General features: G+C 38.2%; 1 protein-coding gene across 1 annotated transcript; it reads left to right on the forward strand.

Annotated features, from left to right (window-relative positions):
• Positions 1 to 132: 132 nt before the first annotated feature.
• PRR11 (proline rich 11) lies at positions 133 to 15,419 on the forward strand. Its single transcript, XM_054585547.1, has 10 exons — positions 133 to 243; positions 5,976 to 6,108; positions 7,503 to 7,653; positions 7,883 to 8,005; positions 10,290 to 10,541; positions 11,542 to 11,643; positions 12,030 to 12,142; positions 13,162 to 13,221; positions 13,310 to 13,406; positions 15,346 to 15,419. Exons 2-10 carry the CDS (start codon positions 5,981 to 5,983, stop codon positions 15,406 to 15,408), a joined length of 1,089 nt encoding a protein of 362 aa, XP_054441522.1. The 5' UTR covers positions 133 to 243; positions 5,976 to 5,980; the 3' UTR covers positions 15,409 to 15,419.
• Positions 15,420 to 19,418: the final 3,999 nt, after the last annotated feature.

The raw sequence follows: 19,418 nt of genomic DNA on the forward strand, positions 1-19,418 counted from the left end.
TCCCCTCGCTCCCGCCTTCTCCTTATTCATACCAGAAGCGCCTCAGCTCTGATTGGCCGCAACTTGTGCTGTCTCAGCCAATCACAAGCCAGGCTGTGCTCCTACGTCACTGGGAGCACTATTCGTGGAGAGACCACGGCTACGATTGGTCCTTCCACCATAAGGTTTTAATTTTGAATTTTTCTTCATGACGAGGGCGAGGCCATTGCCTGGATTTCATCTAATCCCCGGGCTCTTAGACTAGTAAGTGCAGGGATATCTTCCTTTGTTACCCGGGCTTGCGTTTTCCATGGCTGGGCCTGTTGCTGCTTGTGTTCTTAAGGTTTACGGAGGTGGGGACTTTGGCTGGACTAGGAGGGGCGATGAAGTGGTGCAGAGGTTTGAGGCGGTTAAGAAGCGGTACGCCAGGTTCCAACGTAACCATATATCTTTTTTTTTTTAATCCTTACCCAAGGATATATGTTTATTGATTTTTAGAGAGAGAGGAAAGGAAGGAAAGAGGAGGAGAGAGAGAAAAACATTGATTGGGTTGCGCCCCTACCGGGGATGGAATTGCAATATAGGTATGTTCTCTGACCAGGATCAAACCCACAAACTTTTAGTGTAGGCAAACCAGCTGAGCCACTGGGCCAGGGCGGTACAGGTTTTTTTTAATTGGCCTTAAAACCTTTTCAAAACAAGAGAAGTAAAATGGCCTTTGCCATTCTATTTTCAGTCCTCTATGTTTAGACTTTTTCCCCCTTCTGGAAGTGTTTAGAATCTCTTTATTTTTGGTGTTCTGAAAGATAGCCATAGATGATATGAATGTTGGTTGATATTTTTGAATTTAAAAAAATAGGAAAAATGCTTTGAGTAATCATGAAAGAATGAACCTAGTATTGGCAATTAGAATATTACCTACCCAAACAAAAAGAATGTGTATGTCTCATTACTCTTGGAAAGGGGACAGGTACATGTGTTTTAATCTCAAGGAAGACTACTGGATATTCTTTAAATTGGACAATTGTCCTCTACAGAGTATCTAATGCTTTTAATAAAACAATGATGAAAACCTTAGCTTGCTGAGGCTTCTGTCCTGTTTGGGGTAGGAATTATCTTTAATTTTTGATAGACCTGTGATTATTTTTTAATGGAACATTAATTTGAGAATATCTCAGACTGCACCTTTTGACACTGACAGATTTGACATATTCTGTAAATTCTCTGCATGTGCTAATTACTGTAGTTAGTTAGAAAACTATTAGAGTGACCTAGAGCCCAGGTCTCTCTTTCCCTCTGCCAGAGAAGAAAGAGGAGAAAATGTGGTTTAGTTCAGTTTTTTTTAACTGAAAAATAATTTCCAAGATGACATACATCAGCTTTCATAGGACTCTTGAGAAATTAGGAAAGAGCTAGAAGGAGATGGCCCAGTTCCAGAAAGTGTCTTGATGTGTTCCTCCCTGGGTCCAATTTCTTTGGGACTCTGAGCTTCCTGGACTTCCTGGAAGTCTATTTCCTTGGCCAGAGTTGGGGAGTTCTCCTTCATTATTTTTTCAAATAAGTTTTCAATTTCTTGCTCTTCCTCTTGTCCTTCTGGCACCCCTATGATTTGGATGTTGGGACATTTAAAGTTGTCCCAGGGGTTCCTAAGCCTCTCCTCATTTTTTTTGAATTCTTGTTTCTTCATTCTGTTCTGGTTGAACGTTTATTTCTTCCTTCTGTTCCAAATTGTTGATCTGAGTCCCAGTTTTCTTCCCTTCACTGTTGGTTCCTGTATATTTTTCTTTATTTCACTTTCCATAGCCTTCATGTTTTTCCTCTATTTTGTAACCATATTCAATCATTTCTGTGAGCATCCTGATTACCAGTGTTTTGAACTCTGCATCTGATAGGTTGGTATCTCCTCGTAGCTTAGTTCTTTTTCTGGAGTTTTGATCTGTTCTTTCATTTGGGCCATATTTCTTTGTCTTATCACACCTGTTATGCTGTAAGGGGCGGAGCCTTAGGTATTTGCCAGGTTGGAGCAAGCCACTTCCCTTTGTTATGGCATTGTATGTGGGGGAGGGGTCTGAAAGGGAACAATATCACTTGCTCTGCTCTTCTGCTTTCAGTCACTTCCCCCACTACCCACAAGCAAATTGGGTCCTTTTGGTGCTGATTCACGGGTGGGTGGGTTTGTGTACATTCTAGGACCCTGTGGGTCTCTCCAATGAACTCTCCTCTGAGGCTGGGGGTTTCTCCCTCCACCACAGGTTTTTACCACCAGAGGTTTTGAGATTTTAGTTCTTGCACTAGAACCCTGGGTTGCATGGTCTGTCTCTCTCCCCAATTGTTCCTCCTGGTTTATCTGCATGTGAATATGGGACCACCCACTATGCCAGCCACCTTGGCGCATCTTGTCTGCCCCACTGCCTGACTCCACCCCTCTATCCATCTGGATGAATGTTTCTTCTTTAATTCCTTGGTTGTCGGACTTCAATACAGTTCAATTTTATGGCAGTTCTGGTTGTTTTTTGTTATTAAGTTGGTTGTTGTCCTTCTTTTGGTTGTACAAGGAAGCAAAGTGTATCTACCTATGCCTCCATCTTAGCTAGAAGTCCTTGCTGCCATTCTATTTTCAGTCCTCTATATTTATACTTTTTCCCCCTTCTGGAAGTGTTTAGAATCTCTTTATTTTTGGTGTTCTGAAAGATAGCCATAAATGGTATGAATGTTGGTTGATATTTTTGTTTACTCTGGAATAAGAGATAAGCAAACACAAAGATTTATGTTAGGACTTCACTTTAGTTATATAAGTTACTTCTTTATGAATCTGATAATTGTTTTCAAATACTAGAATAACATACCTCAATTTTTTGTGCTATTCACAATGTAATTACTACAGACAAGACACACTTTTAAGTTTAATCTGCATTATTAACATTTTCTTCCTCACTTTCTTAATAATCAACAAAATAATAAATCAAGACCTAATTTGTAGTATTTTATAATATTTGTGGTGTAGATACTCCTATCATGGCCAATTTAAAGTTTCCAATGTGAAATCACTGAATGTGGAGTTGGGAAAAAGGTGAGCAGTAATACAGCATTCTATAACAAATTTTTACTATGTAAGTTAAATAAGGTAAACAACTTCAAGGCATAAATAATAGTGAAATCATTAGGAAGTGACATGTTTTGCATACTGATTACCTTTTTAAAATCAATTATCTAATTGTCCGTTTACAGAATTTAATTTTAAGGGTGGATGTGTTAACAACTGACTTGCAGACTTCCTGAAAATGTAGCAGTTACCAACTCCAGGACACCACTGGAGTGGAGATAAAGATACGGAGTCAGTCCACCAAGGTTAACCAGAATGCCCAACTCATTTGTAAAGTCTACTTTTATAACTTAGGCGTTGGTGAATATAGGGGAAAAAAGGAAGTGGGAGGCAAGAAGGCAGGTCTCAATGTTAGATATCAAGGATAGAGAGGGAATAGAAGGGGGGAGGGCTGCCAAGGGTCAGATGGGAGACAAGGAAGGGGAGGTTACCATGGAAATTTTGGATTCTAATGATCTCAGCCAGTGAACTCAGGGCCTTGGATAGAAGTTTCCAGTTACATTTCTTCAGTTGTGGACGTGGATTCAATGAGGTTTATTTAACCTTATTTTCAAGCAGTCACAAGATTACTGCCTATTCCGATGCTTTCCCAAATATCTGCATTCAGAGTATTTTCCATTTCATTTGTGTGTGTGTGTGTGTGTGTGTGTTTTTAAGTCAATTCTTTAGACATCCCTCACATTTAATAGTCCCTGTTTGGCCAACCTTCGTTATTTCAACAGAAAGAAAAAGTGACATAATAAAGTTGAAATTGTTGGCAGTGAAATGGCACCAGTTGTTAGACAAGTGGAGTCAGACAAGACATTGGATTGGCAACATCAGTACTTGAGTCCTGGCTAAGAAAGAATTCAGAGCCAAGACAAACTATAAGAGAAGGTTTATTTAGAAAGTCACAAAGGTAGGCAAAGTGAGCCATAGAAGAAATTGGGCTCAGAAAGCAAGTTACAAAGGCAAAAGAAGGGCCCTTGGAGCTTAGGAGAAAGAGAGAAGCAGGAAGTACCTGGAAAGTGGTAGAGAAGGGTCCTGTCATGTTCCACAGAGGCAGCCACACTGAGTCCTCCTTGGTAAGGGCTTTTAAGGGCAAGGACTTTAGGGAAGGTCCCAAGGGAGGATCTCAATAGAATATTCATCAGCTTTCCAGGTGTGTCCTTTCAGGGTCATTGTCTCCACAGATCTGTCCCTGCGGGGGAAGGAGGTCATTAGTCATCGCAGCTGGTCCTGACATTATTTTGCCCGGTTTTGCTGCTTTTCTGGGCCTGGAACTGAAACACAGCTGATGCTTAGATATTATCTCCAGGGCTTAATGCTCAAAGGGTAGTGGTGCAAAGGTTTGTATGGGCAGTGGTATGAGGCTATTCTCTTGCCCCTTGCTCCTCTAAGGAAGTTCTAAAACCAGGAGAGGTCTGGGGGTTTAAACCACATGACCAGTGATATGCTAGGGGAGAGAAAGTCACCCTGTGAGCAGAGTGAGGTCCTGGTTTTCCCAGTTTTTCCCACTGCTTTCCACCCTTGTGACTATACCTGGCCTCTTGTCCTTGCTCTCCTCGTGTCTGTCTAACTGCCTACCACAAAATCAGCTACTTTTTGGTGCATCTTTCAAGCCTCTAAGAACTAAGGAAAATGCTCTGTGAATTTGAGATCTGGCAATTAGTTCAATAAGATGCTATTAAGAATCTTTACTCCTAGAAGGCTGTTGATATATGCACTGTCACATATTGCCATTCGGTGTGTCCTCTGCCAAGTCCAAAGCTCTTGGAATTATGCCACTTCTCAGTTTTTACAACCCACAGCAGGCTGGGGGTAGGTTCTTCCGTCAATGGAATCTGAGAGCCCAGAGAGCCTAGAGCTGCATACCAATTGCTGGAAGGTTAGCGGGTGAACAAAAGTGAAATGAATGTGTATTTTAAAGGCCAATTGTTCCTATTCAAATGTAAGTTTGAAGGGAAGGAGGTCCAGCCCTTGAGATCATTTTTAGTTCTGTTACTTGAATAAAGACGTCTTTGTTCCTCCTGGAGCTACAACTAACTAAAACCAGGGAGGACCTCTGGAACTTCACATCAAGCTAGCTCTAACTTAATTTTCTTAAGAAAAGAATCTGGAATGAAATATAAATATACTAGATAGCTAGATAGTTTTTAACAATGCTTTAAAATAAGTGTTTTGAAACATCCATGTTTTAGATTTGGGGTAATTGTTATTTTGTTGTATGTCACCTACTAATCTATTGCACCACCGTGAATTAGAAAGAACATGGTCTTTGGAGACTTACAGCTCTGGACTTAGTATACTACAGTATTGCATTACATTGGGCAAATCATCTAACCTTTCTAAGCCTTGGTTTATTCTTGCATAAAAATGAGAATAAAAATCCTCTTCCTTAAGGATAATATCTTGTAGGATAGAGAGGATTCACTAAGAAAATGTATGTGCAGGTGCCTAAAAGTAAATGGGCATTCAGTAAATGTTGATTTCTTTCTGCTATTACCAAACTCTATTACAGTGGATGCTCAGTGAATGTTAGTGGCAAAGAAAGTAAATTCTTTTAAGTAACATACCATTATCCAACTATTGCTATTTTCTGTTATAAAGAAAGGGAAAGTCACTTAACTTAATGAAGAAAAGCAAGACAATCAAAACACAATTTGTAATGTAATGCCAAATCCAAGGTCTCTCTAGCAATTATTTAAATCTGAGTTTAAATTTTTCTCTACATCAGAGGACTTCTGAGATGCTTGTAGTGATCTATTTCCTAATCAAGGGGGTGGTTACAGGGTGGGTTCTAGTTTACTTTGTGATAATTCATTGAACGATAGATAACACCTAAACAGTTGTACATTTTCTATATGTATATAGTATTCTTCAAGAAAAAAAGTCAAAATTTTTTTCTCTACAGAAATCATGCTTAAGTTTAAACAACAAAGAAGAAAGCTAAAAACAAAAGCAAAAAGATTATTGAAAAAAAAAAAAGCCTCTCACTTTCATTCCAAGCAGATTATACCTCCTCCTCCACCACCCTCAGCAGAAAGGTAAGGCATAATGTGGAACACAGAAAATATTTAAAATCCCATCAGTTTAGGATAGTTACTACATTTAGCAAATGAAAGTACAGAGTGCCCAGTTAAATTTGAATTTCAGCTAAACAATGAGTATTTCTGTATTGTCCCAGGTAACATCACTAATATACTAAAACATATTCATTATTTATCAGAAATTAAATTTTAACTGAGTATCCTTGCATTTTGTGTGGCAACCATAGTTTAAGAGTTCAAATGAAGTAATAATCACAAGGAATTGTGTTACAAGTGTACAATAACTATCTTCTATTTTCCTAGTCAATTTCATTACATAAATATGGTAATGAAGCAATGAAAAAGAGGTATAAGACTAGAATTTAAAGCTTAGCTTTGGTGAAGTTTGATCAGTTATTCACCGGGGCTTAGGGCTTAAATGTGTTACTGAGAGAATACTAAGTGTCACAATAACATACTTAATACATTTTGTTGTTATAGCTGTCTTTACAGAAAAAAATTAAAACAAACAGGCCCTCAAAAAAAAAAGCAGTAATCGTGATATCATCCTCCTCTCTATCTCTCCCAAATATTGAGAAAGCCCCCTGACTGGTCTTTCTGCTTCTACTCTTGCGCCACCTGCAGTGAGACTGTTAAAATCATGTCATATTGCTTCTCTACATAAAGATCTTCAATGTCTTCTTCTCTCTAAGTAAAAATTAAAGTCCTTTGTATGACCCTCAAGACCTTTATGATTTGACTCTGACATTATTTCTTAACCGTCTTCCAGTCTATTTCTCCACTCAAGTCATCCTGGCCTCCGTGCTATTCCTCAGAACACCTCAAGCTCCCGTCTCAGGGCCTTTGCACTTACTATTGCCCCTGCCGGCGTGCTCTTCTCTCAGGTTTTTGCACTGTTAGCTTCTTTCCTTCCTTAAGGTTTTTTCTTCTCAAAAGTCCCCTTCTCAGTGAGACTCTTCCTGGCTACCCTACCTAAAGTCTGACCTCCATCCAACATTTCACATTTCCCCTCTCTTGCTTTTTCTTTTTCTCATTAATATTTATTCACTGACAATCCATATGTGTTATTTATTTATTTATTTCTTTGTTTGTTTGTTTTTTACCTTTCTCCCATGAGACTGTAAACTCCATGAGGATAGAGGTTTTGCCCATTTTGTTCATTACTGAATCCCTGATGCCTATTTATTTCTTATTTTATTCATTACTGTTTATTCACTCAACAAATATTTGTTGCATATGTGAATTCCAGAATTCTAGAATTTACTGAAGAATGTGGCTTTCATTATCCTCTGTTCCTGACTTGTACTGTAAAACCAGCTTGTTGTTTAATCAAAGGCTATTATTCCAACTCAGAAGTGTTTTAAATCTATTTGGTTTTGTTTTTCCTACAGAGTGCTTATTTCTTCAACAGATATATCCCTTAGCAGAAGCTGGCTAAGATCATCCTGGAGCTTCAAATTTCCCAGTATCAAAGATGCAGTAGAACTTTGGACAAGGAGGGTATGGTCTATATACAACTGGTGCCAGAACTGCATCGCCCAGGTATGGGTCCGACGTACCTGTTTTCAGCAATACGGTTGGTTTTCCTACATGCTTGCTCTGTATGTGCTCAGATCAGCACGGCACTCAGGCTAAGCTCAGATAAGATGAAATCGTGGGGCCACGTCTATATTTGTTTTTGTAAAACATACATCAAACCACTTTCTTGTCCTCTTTCCTCATCATTATCTTATTGCTCATCAGAGTCAGGCTGTGTATTTTTTAATTTTAGAGTTTAGAAATACTGAAAGACACCATCTTTCCTTCCCGTTCCTGCCACCGAGAACTTGATAGTCTGAAACAACGGTTTTGCATTTTGGAAAGTGAATTGTGCAAGCTCCAGGAAGCACTGAAGGTTAGTATGTCAAATAAAAAACAAATCTGGAATCAGGTAAGGAGGAAAGGGGTTGTCGCCATAGCAATCCCAATGTGCTTTTACTAGAAGAAGGAATGGCTATAGGAGAGGGCTAGTCCTGGACCTGTTTGCCCTCTGATCTGTTCCTGAAAACTGAGGCTCTGCCAAGTATTGCAGGGATGCTGACCTCTGGAGCCTCTGTTTCCCACGCTGACCCCTGTAGGCCGTATTTCCCAAGCTCCACATCACCTGGTTCCTGGTTGTGCTGGGCTAATGAGAGACACTGATGAAAGACTAGAGGGAGGGAGAAGATGGGGTGTTTCTCCCTTTCATTCTCTGTGTTGGGTAATTTCTCCAGCAACGGTTGTAGTTGTCTCTCAAATTCCAGCTCCCACAAGGGAAGTCTACCACATTTCTTGATTCTGTGGGTTAACCTAGCTCCAGAGATCTGCTTCTACTGCTCTTTCCTTTGTCCCTGCAGTCTCAAGGTATTCACAGCTTTCTGCTGTTGCTAATTTCTGGGCTGCCTCACTGCCCACTGTGTGCTTCTCAACTCTGCCATCAACAATGGAATCAATTGCCTATATTACCTTCCCCCTCTGAAATCTCACAGTGTTTTTATTTTCTGGACTGATATAGGCAGGAAAAACCCCTATAAATATCTACCCTCCCCACACTCCTAAGCAAGGCCTCTATTCTCAACATCCAAAACTCAAAAAATAAACATTACTCTCATTGGTTTGGAGAGAAGCTTCTGAGGTTATATCCCTGCTCCTAGAATGTGTACCTCAAGATGAACCAGGCAAAGTGGGGAAGGCGAATCTCCTTCACACCTCTAGGCCTCAGTTTCATCATCTTTAAAATGGGAATGATGCCATCTGTAGTGGGCTGAGTGGTGGCCTCCAAAAAGGTATATCCAAGTCCTAATCCCTGGAACCTGTAAATACTACCCTATTTGGGGAAAGGGGTTTTTGCAGATAAAATTAAGGCTTTGAGATGAGAAGATCATTCTGTGTTATCTAGGTATACCCTAAATCCTATGGTAAATGTCCTTATAAAAAAGACACACAGAGCAGAACTCACAGAAAAGGAGGAGCAGTGTGATCATAGAGGCAGAGATTAGAAGTGATACCGCCTCAGCCAAAGAATGCTGATAGCTACCAGAAGCTGGAAGAGGCAAGGAACGGATTCTTCCCCAGAGCCTTGGGAGAGAGCGCAGTCCTGCTGACACCTTGATTTTGGACTTCTAGGCCCCAGCACTGTGAGAAAATGAATTTTGATTATTTTTAAGTCACCAAGTTTGTGATAACTTATTACAGCAGCCACAGGAAACTAATACACTATTTAATGGTCATACTTGATAGGGTCATTGTATTCTTTTGCTAGGGTTGCCATAACAAAGTAGCATACACTGAGTGGCTTGTACAGCAGAAATTTATTTTTCTCACAGTTATGGAGGCTAGAAGCCCAAGATCAAGGTTAGGTTGATTTTGGGTTTTTTTTTTCCTGAGGCCTCTCACTTAGGCTTGCCTTCTTACTGTGTCCACACATGGTCTTTTCACTGTGCATGTCCATCCCTGGCGTCTCCTGTATAGTCAAACTTTCTTTTTTATATGGACACCAGTCAGATCGGATGAGAGCCCACCCTGACAGCCTTATTTTAACTTAATCACCTCTTTAAAGACCCTATCTCTCAATACATTCTGAGGTACTGGGGGTTGAAACTTCAACATATGATTGGAATGGGGTGTGTACAAAATTCAGTCCCTATAGTTATGTTACAACCTTTGGCCTTTTTATCAGTTCCTTAAATATATTGTATTCTTGGCTGCTAAGTATTTTTCCCTCTGCTAGAAACTCTTTCCCCAGTCCTTATCTGCCTTCATATGTTAAATCTCAATTCACCCTTGAGATTATGGCTAAATGTTACTTCCCAGGCTTCTCACTCTTCATGCCCTCAGCACACTTCCTTACTCTTATTGAATTATTATTTTGTTTGGTTTTGAGAATATTTGTGTGTGTTTAATGCCTGTGTTCCTCACCAGAATGTCAGCCCCATGAGGTTGCAGACAGGGCTCACATTGACCCATAGTATGAATGAATGAATGAATGAATGAATGAATGAATGAATGAACGAACGAACAAATTGGTGATAATAAAATACTATGAAGCACATGGTATACTGAGAAAGTATTCAATATAGTAGCTATTATTTTAATGATTCTCAGCTGCAAAAACCAAATTAACCTGTTACTCCTTTGCTAAATGTAATGTCTTCTTTCAGACCATCTCAGAAAATTCTTCCTGTCCAAGCTGTGGTCAAGCCTGTTACATGAGTGGTAAACTTACAAACGTGCCTCCCTGTGCTCTAACCACCCCTGGAGAATCCCAGGCTGTACTTCCTGCCACACTGCCACAGCCACCACTTCCACCCCCTCCACCTCCTCCACCTCCTCCACCTCCTCCTCTGCCTCCACCTCCACAACCCACAGCACCTTTGCTGCTCAGAAAATCCAACCTCACTAAAGCACTTCAGGTAAAAAACAATCTAGTAAAGATGCGTTTTGGTCGGTGTATAATGGAGGAGTAAAGACAAGTGGCCCTTTAGAGCTGGGCTAAGGACTTTGACAGGAAAGCTATATTTTTTTATGATCCCATATCTTAATTATATCAATTATTGTGTTTATAAAAACTTGGTCCACTGGAAACTTACACAAGCTGGATATAGAAGTGAAAGTGATTTTTTTTTTTTAAGGATACATGAATGAAACTCAGTAGAATAGAAGATTTTTGTTGGTTTCTCAGCATATCTTTTTTGTTTCTTCAACTACGCCATTTAGTTTCCCTTGAAAACTGCCAGCGTATCTTTTTACTAAAAGGAAAACCTCCCTGGGATACCAGATTAAGAACAGAGAATGGCTTAGTGAGTGAACTCAGTATAAAAAGGGTCAGCGGATCCTAAAGTACAATGCTACTAGGCTGGAGAACCAGTCTCTATTAGGTTTACTTACCTTCCAAGGGGACAGGAATATGTGTGAATCTCTAAAATAGGCATGGCCCTGTTTAAAAATCTGCTGAATTTTCACTGTAGATACTTTTGATTTATAATTGGCTGAGTTAAAGCCAGAGCCTATTGCCATATTTGCCCTAACGTATTCCTCTCTGACTACATATTTTTGCTCTGTGGGAAATGAATCTTCTTTCCATGTAGTTCAAGTAAACTTCATTTTGATTCGAGGAACTACTTCAACTCCTGTCTTAATGACTCCTGAGGAAGGAGCATGGTTGCAGGGAATTAGTGCATCTCTTATTATCAAAGCTGTAGCTTTTGATGAATACTTTCAACAGCCTTAGTATCTTTGGGTACTGAAAACAGTATCATTCCTTGGTTGAGTGAAAAGAACTGGATGGGTTCCTAGGGTGAAGAAGAGTTAACTTTTAACTCCGGGTCTTTAAAAACTATATTTGGATTTGCATTTGACTAGGTATCATGACTAGGTATCAAATTGAATTCCAATCTCTCCATGTATTTTAAGGCTGGACCACTAAAAAAAGATGGACCCATGCAGATAACAGTTAAAGATCTACAGACTGTGAAATTAAAGAAAACACAGAGTTTTTTTGGTGAAAGGGAAAAGGTATGATATCATCGACCATACATATAGTCTTTCATCTATTAGCCTGGTTGTCCCTTTATGGAAACAAAATATAAGCCATTCCACCCATTCCAAAATATAAGCTATTCCAAGGTAAGTGTATGATGTCTTATTTAAGTAGTTATGGCTCTCCACAACAAAATATGTAGATTCCAAAATTATTTAATTAGGCCGTTTTATGTACCAACCATTATTCTGAATGAAGAAGTAGAGATATACTAGTACTTTGACGCTTTAGAATAAAAATTTGTGTGGAGTAGTGGATATATCTTACACATACTCAGCACTCAAATACTCATTGTTTCAGCATGTTTACATTTTGAATATTTTAAATGTGGTTTTAATAACATCTCATTTTGTGATTAAAGCTTGTTCCATCACCAAAGACACGGAATCCGCTAGTTACTGTCTCTGACCTGCAGCGTGTTACCCTGAAGCCGAACTCCAAAGTGTTACCAACTCGAGTTACAAATGTCCTAATGTAAGGAATTACACTATGTTACGCTCTGCCACTACTTAAAAGAATGATTTTTTTACTCTTTTCTAACTTTATTAAAAATTATATATGCATACTATAGAAAAAGTAGTATCTACCAAAAAGTTTAAAAAAGAAAACAAAAATCATCCAAATAAATATATCATTGAAGATTGCCATTGATTTAATAACAGGTTTTAAGGGGGAAAAGATACTATCAACAATTTTAGCCCTGGCTGGTGTGGCTCAGTGGATTGAGTGCCAGCCTGCAAACCAAAGGGTCGCCTGTTCAGTTCCCAGTCAGGGTGCATGTCTGGGTTGCAGGCCAGGTCCCCAGTGAGGGGCACATAAGAGGCAACCACACATTAATGTTTCTCTCCCTCTCTTTCTCTCTCTAAAAATAAGTAAATAAAACCTTTAAAAAAAGGACTTTTAGTAACTTATACCTCAATAAAATAAATTTTAAAACAGCTCAATTTCAGAAATAATAAAATATAAAAATTAGTATGTCTTAGAATTAAGGAAATGTATATATGTATATATACCTGTGCATAATCATATTGTAGATACAGTTATGACTTTTCCCATTCAATGTGTCATGAGGTTTCTCCCATCTTATTAAAAATTAGTTTAAAGCATCATTTTGACTTCTTTAATATATACTATTAATATATAATAGTTTATTATGTGTAAATTCTATAGCTAAAAATCCTGTTTAGAGACATTTAGGTTGTTTACAATTTTCTGTAAGTTCAGTGAACATCCTTGTCATAGCTGATGTTATCTATATTATGTGCATAGCTGAGTCTTTCCCTGAAATGGATTTTATACATGTAATTACTAAGTTAAGAGGTATTGCTTGTAAGAATTATTATATCATCATATGCCCCTATCAACATCTACTACTAGTTTTTTAATGTACCACTTTCTACTTTCTAGCATATTGCCTTTAAAAATGACTGCTTTGCTTTAGGAAACATGATAAAATCTAGCAAGTTCTAACTTTGATGTCTTTATTTTGTCAGTACTCCTGGTAAAAGTCAGATAGATCTACGGAAACTACTTAGAAAAGTCGATATAGAAAGGTAACACACTCTCTTATCTTTATGCGTTCTAAGTCCACTTGATAATTGGCATAAAACACAATCTCTAATATTTTCATTAACTTTGCAGGAGCCCAGGTGGGACCCCACTTATCAATAAAGAAAATATGGAAACGGGAACTGGACTGACCCCAGTAATGACACGGGCCTTGAGGAAAAAGTTTCAGGTAAGCCTTTGGGAGGAAGAAAAGAAAACATTTTTGGTTCCTTCAAAATAATTTATTTAGAATCATAATCTAAATATGATTAAGAAAGCAGCTTTCTTAATAATAATAGTTTTACAATGGCACTTTATGCTTTACAAAATATATATTTAGGCTTCGTACAAGTCTAAGAGATAGCAAGGATTATCATCTTCACTTTAGCAATGATTGTCTGTTTTTTAACATCCCTTTACTAAGTATTGATTAAACACTTCCCATATGCCAGGCACTGTGCTACAGTACCAGGAATGCAATGGTAAGCAAAAACAGACACAGATCTACGGTTTTGGAGCTTTCAGTCTAGTGGGCAAAATAGATGCTAATCAAATAATCACATAGATGTATAATTTTGCACTGTAGTAAGTGCTGTGAGGGAAAGGAACAGGGTCCTTTGAGAATCCAAAGAGGAACTTAATCTAGGCTGGTTGATTTAGAAAAGGTTCCCTCAGGAAGTGATATGGTGAGACTTGAAAGATGAGTAGTCATTAACTGGGAAGGGTGCCCGTGGGTTGTGGGGGTGGATCCCCCATGGATATCATGGAACAAAGAGGAATTATGGCCTATCAGAGGAACTGAAAAGCGGCCAGTATGGCTGTAACAGAGAGAACAAGCTTGGCAGCCAGTGATGGAGATGAAGCCAGGAGTCAGACCATGCAGACTTCTAGGAAAAGGTCTTGTCATCTCTTTTCTTTTTCATCTACATGTGTGCCCACTCACCAAAATCCAGTACATCAGCTTGCCTCATGTAATTTTTTTCGAAGCCCTGTTTATCTCTTTCATCTGCCTAGTCACCAGATCTGTAAGGAGCAGCCTTCCTTCTGCTACCCCTGCTAGAATGCGGGAATGCAGGGCTGCTGGCCTCTTTGGCTATGAAGCTTACGTTTCTGTGTCCCTCTGGCAGCAGAGACACACCGAAGAACTCCACTGCTGACATTCTGCCACCCCAACACCGTCCTCCTTTCATTTCCTCATTAAGAATCCATGCCTTTGGCAGGACAGCTTGGTCTCCTTGCCAATTCAAGAGGGAGACCTGGGCATTATATATTATTTTTTGGAGGTGTGGCCAGGTTCCTCTCCTCCTTTTGGAGCATCCAATAAGAATCTCCCCCCAGACCACCTTCCTTGGCGATACCACAGATTGTGGAGGGCAAGGGCAAAGGGCAGTGGCCTCACTGAAGGACTAAGTCCCGTCTTTTCCTTGCTCAGCTCTAGGATCCTTTTTGTCCCAACCCTACCCCATAACCACTATAGTGGGCTGGGTAATGTAGATACAAATAAAAATATGATAAGTAGCATACCCACATATTGAACAACATCATCAAAAATCACAGATAAGACCTATGCCATATGTGTGCTCCTCAAAAGTCACTCACTAGGAAGATGTCTAGTAAAAACTGTTGTTGGGCACCAGCCCTTTGGCTTCCTTTCCTCTTCAACTCTGAAGCAACTGTTTCAGTTAGGTCTTACATTTTGCTGCAGGTAACAGAAATCAGATTACAGCGTCTTAACCAACTAGGGGCTTATTTTTCTTACCTACATATTCCCTAGAGAAATAGGCAGTCTGTACTGCAGCTTCACCATGTCTTCGCTGCTCTTTCATCTTTAATGTGTGGCTTTGATTAGGGTACAGAATGGCTATACTCCTGAATCCTCACACCTACATTCTAAGCAGGATAAGAGGGGATGCTAGCTAAGCTATCCTTCATCTCTTTAAACAGTTATCCAGGAACTTATGATTATACCAAGAAAAGTGGGAAAATGGGTTTTTAGAATCTGGATGCATTGCTGCCTTGCACAAAGTCTGGGTTCTGTTATTGAGGAAGAAGGAGAGTCATGTTGGCTATAGGAACATAATCCATGTAATAATTGAGACCCTGTTTGTTTGGTTTTTTTTTCCCCATAGCTGGCTCACCCTAGAAGCCCATCTCAAAGTCTGCCATTTTCTACAAGCAGCTTTGAGGAATAACACTGATGCCAGCTCTGCCTGACTGCATGTGATCATCCATAAAATATGCTGATAAAATCACCTCACTCCTTTTTTAAAAATGTAGTATGTATAAATACTTATTCTAATATATAATTTCATTTAAAGGAATTACAGTATGTATGGAACCCATATATACTATATACTGTGGTATAAAGTAGGTGTTTGGATATTTTATAGTTTGCATGATCAGTAAGAGAACAGAAGGACAGTACAATCCCCAAAGCAATGTTTATTCTGGAATTGCTCAATATAGAGAGCTTATTCAAATTTAACTAGATAATTCTAATTTGTACTCTGTAGGTACAGGTCTAACCTTAAGACAATAACCTAGTTCCCATTAATCTTGGGTATTTTCAGGTCATTGAAAAGTATTTCAGCCTGTAAAGTTCATGCATTCATTAAGTACTACAAACTCGATCAATTAGAAAGACCCTCTGGATTTGTTTCTCGTCATTATAAACCGGAGGTAAGACCATCCTCCATCCAAACCCAACTATTTTCCCAAAGGTTTGGAAGCAAAAGATCCAGTATAACCTTAAAAATTAGAATGATAATTTCTAGTATCTTAGGTAGGTAGGTAGTTATATCTGGCTCACTGAAGTCTGAGGTATTTGTTATTTTGATGTCTGCTGCCCACATTCATATAACTAAGTAAAAATTTCATGAAGATTCAACATGAACCTTGTATTTTCTGCAGTACTCTCTGAAGGATGCTCTGCGGTCTATAGGAGGTTCACTATAAGACCTGATACCCTGTCCTCAATAGCCTGTTGATTCAATAAGAGTAATAATGCATACCTAACTGTATTTTTGTTCTTTCCTGCTAGTCCAGGGTTGCCAGATTTAATAAACATAAACATGTAATATCCAATCAAATTTGAAATTCAGATAAACAACAAATAACTTTGAAATATAAATATGTCACATTAAACAATGAATACTTTTTAATATAATTATGCCCCAAATATTGCATGGGACATATGTATACTAAAACAAAATTCATTGTTTACCTGAAATTCAAATTTAACTGGGCATTCTACATTTTATTTGGTGACCCTATCGGTCAGTCCTCTACAAAGTTGCCAAGTATTTCTGGGAGCCCCCAGTTCTTCAGACATATCTGCTAAGCAGTGGACACTATTATAGCTTCAACAAGGATCCCTACCACTAATGTTCCAAGTAACAAGGAGAAAGGGGAACTCTGATTAGTGTGAGTGGGACTGAATGTGCCAGATTAGCATTATGCTGTATCTCTACTGCAGTTCCAGGAATAAGGATAGCAGTTCTTCATGGATAAGTAACCAAGGAATTTCACATCATCACTGCACTTTTTAGCCTGAGGAAGCAGCTACATAGAAAATATCCTTGAAATATCTCCTGGTTAGCTTAGGCTAAAAAGTTATTTTAGCAATTTCCCAGATAAATATTGTTTTCAGATGCCAAATAGTGTTATAAAAGTTTCCAGACTGGAAATAAGACCTGGGGACACTTTTGTTTTTATGACAGCCCCATTTATGTTTACAGCACATTTATAGATAAAAATTAACAGATAATAAGGTTAAGAAACATATGTGCTTCCAGTGAAAGTTTTTTTAATCCACTAGCTACATTTATGTGTGAATAAAAAGAATGATTACTGAGAATGAAGAAGCTGAATATTTGTACAAAATATTTTGAGGCATTCAGAGTGTTTCTTATATTAATAAATGACTATGTGTTATATGAATTTAATTTAAATGATTTGATCATTCTTGTGGAATAAAGTTTCATTAAAAATGTTATAGAAATACTGTAGATAAATATTTGTAAGCTGCTCTTGCCATTGTACCAGTATTAAAATGTATTCTACCTTGCATTCATTTACTATTTTTTATGACAGATTTTATATTGTACTCATTTGAGAATCCTGTAAATGCTACAGCTTCATTAAACTGTTGCTGATCATATGCTCCCATTGTTTATACTGAGACTAAATGACAACCAGAGAATATAAACTACCAAGGAGTATCTGGTTATGTTTTTAAATAAAGAGCTATAATAAAAAACCTTTGATTTTTCTCTTTTTTAATGTTTTCACTAGAACCATAGCACACACAGATATGTATATAAAACATAAATATATAAACTAACAAATTATAAAGCAAACACTCATCTAAACCATCAAGAAAGAGACATGTCTTCAGAGCTCTGTTTCCCTCCCCTATTATAATCCTTTTCCTCTAAACTAATTATTGATATGCTTGTTACAATAAATATTCCTTGCATTTGCCCTCTGAGTATGCATCCCTAAATGCCATGGTTTATATTGTTTGCTTCTGAACACTACATTAATAAAGTCATAAGTTATATATTCTTCTATCTTCTTTCAATCAACACTTCTTTTTTAAGATTTAACCATGTTATTGTTCAGTACTATTGGGTTGGCCAAAAAGTCTGTTCAGACTTTTCCATAAAATAAAAGACACATTTTTCATTTTCACCAATAACTACTGATTTGGACATTTTGAGTATGTTGGCTATCTCCTGCTGGCTTCTAGTGGGTAGAAGGGGGCTGCTAAACATCTCCCAATGTATAAGGCAGCCCCACAGCAAAGAATTATTTGGCTAAAATGTCAATAATACCAAGAAACTTTGCAAAACATTTTTGACACATTCAGTCAGTCACAGCACCTTCTCCATATACGGCCCAAATCTTTTTTTACTTTTCAGTTGTGTTTTTATCTTTCTTGAAATAATAAAGCATAATGCACTGAAAATGTGTATTTCCCATCTTCAATGTGAAAATGGCTGCACAAAAATTCACCAATTTTGATAAGTTTTGTAAAACGCACGCTGATATGACAGCTGTCACCATACAATCTCACAAAATTTTTTCAAATGAAGTTAAAGACAACTAAACACTACTAGAGCCATCATATGGAAAAAAACTAAATGAACTTTATGGCCAACTCAATGTCAAATTTATTTTTGATGTGTGAATATAATTATTTATTCTACTGTTAATGAACAGTAGGGTTGTTTTAGTTTGGGGCAATTATGAAACTAAGATTACAAAGTGTGCCTATTTTCTAGATACTGTCAAACTGGTTCTCCAAGTGATTGTACCAATCTGGGGTCCCTTTGGCAAAATATAATGGTGGCTGTTTCTCCTGTTTTCTTCAAGAGAGTCTTTTTCTATTTGGGTTTTCAACATTTAGTTTACTTGGGAAATCTGTACAACGTGTGTGGCTTAATACACACTAATTTTCCTGGATTTATAAGTCAAAGAATTGTTAACATAATTTTTTTAAATCTTCACCTGAGGATATGTTCTTATGGGTTCTTTTTAGGGAGAGAGAAACACCGATCAGTTGCCTCCCATATGCACCCAGACCGAGCATCGAACTCGGAACCTAAGTATGTGCCCTGACCAGGGATTGAACCCACAATCTTTTGGAGTATGGAGATGACTAACGGCACTACAAGGCCAGGGCTTAAATGATCGTAGATCAGCAAAGTCACTTACTAAACATAGCAAATAATCTTGATACTGAGGACCACATTGTAATTTACGTAGATGAACATATAGATGTTTTCATTTCCGTTGTCTTTTCAAAGAGAACTGGGATCTGGACATGTGGAAGAGAAGGAACAAGTACAAAAAAAATTTTTTAATAAATTTGAAAACCCACCCTCCTTCTTTCTACATTCTTGTTAGTAAGTAAGAGTCGGTTGAGCCCTGACTGCTTGTAGCTCAGTGGATTGGGTGTCGTTCTGCAAACCTAAACGTCACCAGTTCGATTCCTGGTCAGGGCATATACCTGGGTTGCAGGCCAGGTCCCCAGGTGGGGAAGTGCCAGAAGCAACTGACCAATGTTCCTTCTTGAACATGGATGTTTCTCTCCCTTTCTTTCTCCCTTCCCCTCTCTCTAGAAATAAATAAATATCTTTTTGTAAAAAGTTGGTAGAAAAGAATTAATGGAAGCCAAATATTGCTTAATATATGGAAA

This window comes from Pteronotus mesoamericanus, unplaced genomic scaffold (assembly GCF_021234165.1).
Source record: "Pteronotus mesoamericanus isolate MK-2021 breed Mesoamerican mustached bat unplaced genomic scaffold, CSHL_Meso_final contig_84, whole genome shotgun sequence".
NCBI lineage: Eukaryota > Metazoa > Chordata > Mammalia > Chiroptera > Mormoopidae > Pteronotus > Pteronotus mesoamericanus.

Excerpts from the sequence above, each read along its gene's own strand:
- PRR11 (XM_054585547.1), top strand. The coding sequence starts at position 5,981 with ATGCTTAAGTTTAAACAACAAAGAAGAAAGCTAAAAACAAAAGCAAAA. Across the intron at positions 12,143-13,161 it reads CGAGTTACAAATGTCCTAAT|TACTCCTGGTAAAAGTCAGA; the intron begins GTAAGGAATTAC and ends TTATTTTGTCAG. Across the intron at positions 13,222-13,309 it reads AGAAAAGTCGATATAGAAAG|GAGCCCAGGTGGGACCCCAC; the intron begins GTAACACACTCT and ends TTAACTTTGCAG.